Source organism: Benincasa hispida, chromosome 4, assembly GCF_009727055.1.
Source record: "Benincasa hispida cultivar B227 chromosome 4, ASM972705v1, whole genome shotgun sequence".
Lineage (NCBI taxonomy): Eukaryota > Viridiplantae > Streptophyta > Magnoliopsida > Cucurbitales > Cucurbitaceae > Benincasa > Benincasa hispida.
Window position 1 is genome coordinate 5730788 of NC_052352.1, and position 7360 is coordinate 5738147.

The window sequence follows — 7360 nt, forward strand, 5'->3', positions numbered from 1 at the left end:
AACAGAAAAGCCTGATTGGAACTACCTCCAACAACTTATCTTCAAAGCAAATTATGTAAATTTATCAACCATAGTGATTACATTTTCTCTACTTTCTTTTGTTCTTTGATATCAGTTATCACTAGCTCATTAAATCATATTCTTCATTAGATGTTGAATTATATTCAAATTACTTCAAATATTTTGTGAATGAGCCCTTGAATGTAATCGAAGAAAGGTGAAAATATAAAAGTGCAATTCGCTTGGATGATGAAGAAGAAAATTGGAATGAACCAGATATAGAAAGTTCAAGGGCAGAAGGCTCTATTAGAGTGGACAAAATAAAAATAATAAATAAAAGGGGGCCTGAAGAAGAGTTAGAAACCTTATTTGAAAAGGACACAATTTTTTATGTTAACTATACAAAAACTCCAGATTTAATATCAAATTAACTTCTTTTAGGAGCTTTTGAGCCAGCCCACTTATGTGAAAACACTCCAAAAATAGAACTAACTTATATGAAGGATCCCTTGCCCACTTGGGAGTTGGGGGGCCACATTTCAGTGAGAGGGAAACATTCGTTGGATTTTTTTAGAACATTCAAAGTCCTGTACTGCAAAGTGGTATATTCAACTACAACAAGTACAGAACCTACATAACTTTCATCAATATAATACATTAATTAAAAAAAATTGATGTAGAAACCAATTTATTCCATAAATTGGTTCTCTTTTGAATTAGTATGCATAATGTTTGGCGAAGACTTCAGGCAGATATTATACCTTCTGGTAAAGATTCTTTCTCAGGTTCGGAGAGGAATTTTCGGCACGCGTAGAAGACAGTCGAGTGAAAACTGCTAGGGTTGTCTATGAACACAAAGTGACCAGCCTGCAGTCATAATAAGAAGAGAATATTCTCATAAGATGGATGCTAAAATACAAACATTCATATATCTGAAGAGAACAAGAAGGATGGTAGAGAACCTGAGGAACCCGTAATATTTCGCACGGCGTCTTCATGCTCTTGCGAGCTTCTTGAGCACCTTGATAGTTCATCCAATCTTGAAAACCGTATATAAATGTTGTAGGAACTTTCCATTCAGATGCACTGAGCAAAATAAAGGTAATCAGACATACGTACAATTAAAACCTTCAAGAATAAGCGACCTCATATTAGTGAAGTTTATTTTCTTCTCTTTTTTAGACAGTGTTATAAAAGATAGAGCTCATCAGCCCATATACCCCAGAGATAATCCCTGATTCAGAAAGAAATGTTCTTTCTAATTACTACAATTCAAAGATTTTTTTTTTTCCAAATTAAACTATAAGAAGCTTGGATTCATTTAGAGTTATTCTTCTTCTCCTAAAATAATAAACAAGTGTTCTCGGCTCCTAATTATATAGACAGATGCAGAAAAGCGTCCTGTTACTTGCATTAGCTTCAGAGACATCCCCAAAATTAAAAGGAAAACACATGCATAAGAAAGTTACTGATACAATTTTGAGCTTAATTCAGCAAATAATTGATCAATTTAAAGTTTTAAACCACTGGTCACCGTGAAACAAAATAGATATGCATGATGCCCTTTAAAAAACAAACTGAAACAGTATGATAAAAATAATAATAATTTGTTTTAAAAAAAAAATAGAACATAGAAAAATTAGTAAACACATGATTTCACACCATAAAAAGGTATAACAATCTTAATTCTTAATTTAAAGGAAGAACAGTTATCAAACCTCTGTAGAAGTGGCATCCGAGCAAAAGCACCGAATGCAAATATGTATTTCAAGCACAATTCTCCACTCGCCTTGGCTGCTAACGTGTGATATACATAATCTTCATTTGGAAAAAGAGAAATGTCAAAACAAGTCATATTTTTGTGCCAAATATCCGACTCTTTATCTTCCATTACCTGATAACAATCTGGATTCTTCATCATTCAATATGTCCCCAATTGAGTATGTCCCGAACCTAGAACTTGTATATTTGCGAACAAGATCCGGACCCCAAGGGCCCAAACCCCTAGAAATACAGAGACAGGGGATTAGTAGTCTTGCATTACTTAAATATGCTAAAAAAAGAAAGATTATGTAGTGTCACGGGCTAAAAATAATTTCCCAATTTTATGTTTGTACCAAAGGTAAAAATACAAACTAAGCAATGACATAGAACGCAAGATTATAAGAACGTAAGTCTAATTTTTCCCCTTTCTTTTAACCCCCTTCACCCAAAATATCCCAACCACCTACACCAAAAGTGAAATGACTGAAAGACGTAAGTCTACTGAATTTTGGGTTAAAAAACATTCCCTAAAAAGCCATGCTGCTGAGTTTCTAAGGTCAGATGATATCTTAGAAACTGTAATATGGTGTGCTCATGTTTAGTTTGGGATGAACAAACCAATAATTAATCCCAAGTAAGTAATAAACTGGAAGCTTCTCATAAATAAGATATAAAATACCTAACAAGCTTCTGTGGAGTAAAATTTGACTCCCACAAATGACTCAAAACCGCTCCTTTCCAAGTAGCTCTAAACTTTGTAATCCACTTAGACTTGGCATCTGACTCTGAAGAAAATCCAGCAGGTCCCACTAAAATCAGGTGTTTGATGTGCTCAGGATGCTGAAAAGGAAAATGATAGTGACCTAAGAAATCACAAAAGCAATCATAAATGCTTAATTTTAATAATTGAATTGCAAAAGCAATCACCTTGAGAGCATATTTAGCCGCAACATAACCACCAAATGAGTGTCCAAGTAAAATAAAATTACTGATGTTTTTTGATTTTCGCCACTCCTCAAAAGAATCTATAAACCATGCTTCGGTTTCTGCAGCATCAACATAACAATCGAAACCTTAATAGAACATAAATTGTTACAAATTAAACATGCATCTTGTTTCACTTCCACGTGATATTGTACATTAATGGAGTTGCCATAATAATCATTAAACCAAAGAAAATAAGAGGAAAACCCCTTGCAATATTAGGAGAATGGAAGTAAGTCTCTACCTTCTGTGCTTTTGCACGTAAAATCAGGCCGGCTAGACCCTCCCCACCTACAAACACGCAAGTAAAGAAACTTCATTACAAAGTTATGCTGTGCATTCATTAAGTAAATAGACAGCCGTATTGACAGTGGAGAATCTGATATTCAAGGGGTCATTAAAGAACCAATGGGCGGACGAAACAAAAGATGAACACAAAATGCAGCGAAGGAATAAAACATGGATTACATCACATAGCATACTTAAATAGAATTAAACCATCAAACTAGAAGATTCATCTTAAAAGATTGAGCTCACCCAAGTTGATCGACTGCAATGACCCGGAACCGACTGGCAAGAGCATCAAAATTCCGGAAGAAAAATCCTTGAGAAGCAGCATAACCATGGATCATTACAAGAGTCGGAGACTCAGGTTTGCTGTCGAATGTCACGGTGTTGATAAATCGAGGCTCATCACTCGAAGAACGAAACCACCTAACTTTCGATCCTGGCGGGCCAGAACCAATATTAACCCGTTCTTGGACATAGGGAGTCCTGAAATTGCACATATTCCCACATCATAAACAACCAGACAATAAATTATCACAAAACTAGACTTGAAACATATTCATGGATGATCAATATTTGATCAACATTGCCAAAGCATGCCTTAAATGAAAGAGATGCGAATTCAATAGTAAGTCATGAAATCCGATGAACTTCCGAATTCAAAGAGCTCCGAAATGCTGTCTTTGGTGACTTGAAATTTGCAATTCACTAAATAATTTATAAAAATTCTCAAATTCGAGTCTCTAGAATCTGGCACCAAACCCATCGCCTAATTAACAATCAATCCAATTCGTCTTAAGACGAACCTGTAGAGTTTTAGGAGAGAAGAAGAGAGAGAAATTACTTGACAAGAGAGAGAAGTCGCTTCTCGGCGGCGATGATATGATCGGTGGACGTGGGAATCCAACGGAGAACAGAGGGCCAAAGAGATTTGGATTTGGCCGCCTCTGCGGCATTAGTGGAAGTTCCGAGTCCGGCCTTACTGATCTCTTCCGCCATTTTCACAAAGGAACTTGAAATCCGCAAACGATTTATGGTCATCAACGAAAGAAAATTCAACCATTGTTCTGAGATTCGAGTTTTGGGTCCTATAAATACTGAACCATCTTCCGCCACCAGCCCGCCATATGACTTCGCCGACTTGGGGACGAAGCAAATTAATTATAAATATATATATATATATATATGAAAATTAATAATTAATAATAATAATTTTTGGTGATTGTTTTTTTCTTTTTGAGAAATTTATTTCCTATTTCCACTCCTGCTAAATTAGCGGTGATTATTTGAGGAAATGGCGTGGAATAATAAGAAATCAGGAATTCTTTTTGTTATATCCGCTCCTGGAAGATTTCTAGATGCCTTTACGCGCTTACATTCGCAGTGACGTGGGGTGTAAATAATTTATTCTTTTTATTTTCAAAGGTATTAAATACCACATTAGTTTTTTAAAAAAAATAAAAATCACATTTAAAATTTATAATAACTAGTCGAAACTACATATATGAATAATGTATAACTTGAGAAAAACTACTCAATCTACACCTCAATCTCACACCCAGCGATAATATATATATATATATATATATAATATATATATATAATTAATATATATATATATATAAAAAAAGATAAGACAATAAAGACTAAATTATAAAAAATGCCCTAAAAATACACTTGTTGTTAGTTTTAGTTTTAGATGAAATTTTGTTTCAAAAATATCTCTATTTTCAAAAGTTTAAAAAATACCCTCCAAATTTTTTAAAAAAAATAAAATCCCCTTCTTGTTATATGAAAAAAAACCGTTAATACCATCCTACCTCTTTATTTTCCATCTTTTTCTCTCCTTCCTTCTTCAATACACGCTTACTCCTTTTTGTTAACTATTTGACAATTGTTTATCTAAAATAAATAAATGAAATTGCACACTTTAATTAAGGTATATGGACTATAATAAGAAGAAAAATAATAAATAAAACATTTAATGATTGTAAGACCCATATATTTTAATAAATTGTACCAAGTAGTTGTGTGTTAATAGCTAAATACTTTTTTATTTGACTATTTATCATTTTGATATATTTTAAGAGGAGATTTTGATTTTGGAAATTTATGAAGTTTTTGTGGGATTTTGTGGGACTTTACATTTTAACTTACAATTTTAGTTTTTATTTTGGTTGTTGAAAAAATTTGTGTAAGCTAAGAATTAGAAATTAAGAGAAATATGAGAGTATCTATATGAAAAAAATGAGAATATCTATATAATTGATTTTAAAATTGGTTCTTTTCGAACTCAATAACTTCAAACAAATTAATCGTCTTATTAATGGTAGGAGATTTTTTTTTACTTTTGTTTTAATTTTTAAAATCATTTTTCCCACTAGGAATTAACAATTTCTGTTCAAATACTAATGGTAAAGATATTTTTTAATTTTTATTAAGTTAAGAATATTTTTGAAATTTTTGAAAGTTAAGAGGTATTTTTTAAACAAAACTTTAATGGCTTCCATCCAAAATTATCGAGAATGATATTTTTTTAACTATTTTTTGAAGTTTAATGATATTTTTGAAATTTCAAGGACATTTTTTACACAAGTGTAAAGTTCATGGAAATTTTTTATAATTTAGCCGAAAATAAATTAAAGAAAGAATAACATACCTTAAGAAGAAAATATGATTTTTTTTTTATTTTATTTTTATGTTTCCTTATTTAACGTGAAGTAAATATTAGTTAGAGATAGATATGATTTTTTTCAGAAAAAATCTTTTATTTAACATGAAGTAGATATTAGTTAGAAATAAATTGTGATTTTTTTAAAAGAAATTTTTTTCTAATCTGATTTTGTTTTTTAAAAACCTGAAGTAAATGTTAGTTACAGATAAAATGAAATTTTAAAAAAAAAAAATCATTTTATTTAAGATATTAGTTAGAGATAAAATGTGATTTTAAAAAATTATTTATTTAACGTGCAGTAGATATTAGTTAGAGATCAAATGTGCTTTTTTTTTCATTTTAATGTTTTGGTTAACTTTCAAATTTTGATTTAAACCAATTTTTTTAATTTTGTGGTAATTATTTCTTATTTTTTCAAAACTTTTTTATTAGATGATCTGATTACCCTTCTAATTTTAAACTTCAAATTTAACCAAAATAATTATTTTATTTTTTATTTCATAATAATAATCTCTTAGTTAGTTTTTTTTTTAATTTTTGATGATTTAATAATCTTGTTAATTTCAAATTTTGATTTAAATCATGATTTTCTTTTTAAAAAAAATATATCATGATACTTTTTTTATTCTCTTAATTTTGAACTTTAATTTAAAGCATAGTATTATTTTTTCATTATAATCTTATCTATATTATTTTTTAAATGATTTCGATAATATGATTCAAACTTTAATTAATATAAAATATTATTGCTTTTTATATATAAAATTCTGTAAGGGTTCTTTCTTAGTTGAAAAATAATATTTGATTATCCTCCTAATTTAAAATTTTTTTTTCAAATTTTAATTTCAATAAAAATATAATTTTTTCTATGCAAACAGAAACCAAAAAACTTAATCTATTTTGATTTGCAACGAACTTCTTCTTGATTTTAAACTTTATTTCAAATTGTTATGAATTGGTGTGTACTTACAATAAATTTGAAAACATAAATAAAGAATAAAAGCTTGTAAAAAATAGTAAAATTATTATAAACCCCTAAACTCATTATTGTGCCTTTACAAAAATTAAAACGTAAAAGACAAAAAAGAAAAAAAAATCCGTACAACAACTTTAGAGAGGTTGAATAAGGTTTATCAAAAACTAATGAAATTTTTTACTAGGTGGATCCAGTTATGGAAATTAATATACTTTTTGAAACCTAGAAATTTGAACAAGGATTTTATGCAAACAAGTTCACTTAAAATATATCAATAAATTGTTATAAACAAATTGTAGCAATTAATTTTAAAAATAAATATTATAATTAATTTCATGCATTAAACTATAATAACAAATTAACTGCAAAAATAAATTCATATAGATATAGAGAAATTAACACCGAAAATTTTTATAGCGGTTCGGTAAAACTCAATTTCTAATCAACTAGATACCATCATGTGGAGACCTCGGTAATCTCGGAGGAGAGTTTGTGGGCTTCAAGAATTATTTTGGATAGGGAAGAATTTCTTGATTTTTAGAACAAAATCACAACTACTTAACAAAAATTCTGCACATATTGGTGTTATATAAGAGTAAGATGAAGATGAAAAAAAATTAACCTCTGCTATTCCACATGTTAAATGAAGAGAAACTAACGGGAGGAGTTATCTC

General features: G+C 29.7%; 1 protein-coding gene across 1 annotated transcript; it reads right to left on the minus strand.

Annotated features, from left to right (window-relative positions):
• Nucleotides 1-384: 384 nt before the first annotated feature.
• LOC120076798 (probable 1-acylglycerol-3-phosphate O-acyltransferase) lies at nucleotides 385-4187 on the minus strand. The gene is made up of 9 exons (XM_039030713.1): nucleotides 3881-4187; nucleotides 3286-3522; nucleotides 2993-3039; nucleotides 2692-2810; nucleotides 2444-2604; nucleotides 1895-2004; nucleotides 1719-1818; nucleotides 963-1086; nucleotides 385-867 (listed from the first exon to the last, which is right to left on the minus strand). The coding sequence occupies exons 1-9, from the start codon at nucleotides 4075-4077 to the stop codon at nucleotides 745-747; spliced, it is 1218 nt and encodes a 405-aa protein (XP_038886641.1). The 5' UTR covers nucleotides 4078-4187; the 3' UTR covers nucleotides 385-744.
• Between the last annotated feature and the right edge of the window lie 3173 nt (nucleotides 4188-7360).

Coding starts and splice junctions, on each gene's coding strand:
- LOC120076798 (XM_039030713.1), bottom strand. CDS start 4,077: ATGACCATAAATCGTTTGCGGATTTCAAGTTCCTTTGTGAAAATGGCG. Junction 3,523..3,880: donor CGACTTCTCTCTCTTGTCAA/GTAATTTCTCTC, acceptor GTGCAATTTCAG/GACTCCCTATGTCCAAGAAC. Junction 1,087..1,718: donor CGGATGCCACTTCTACAGAG/GTTTGATAACTG, acceptor TATTTTGCTCAG/TGCATCTGAATGGAAAGTTC.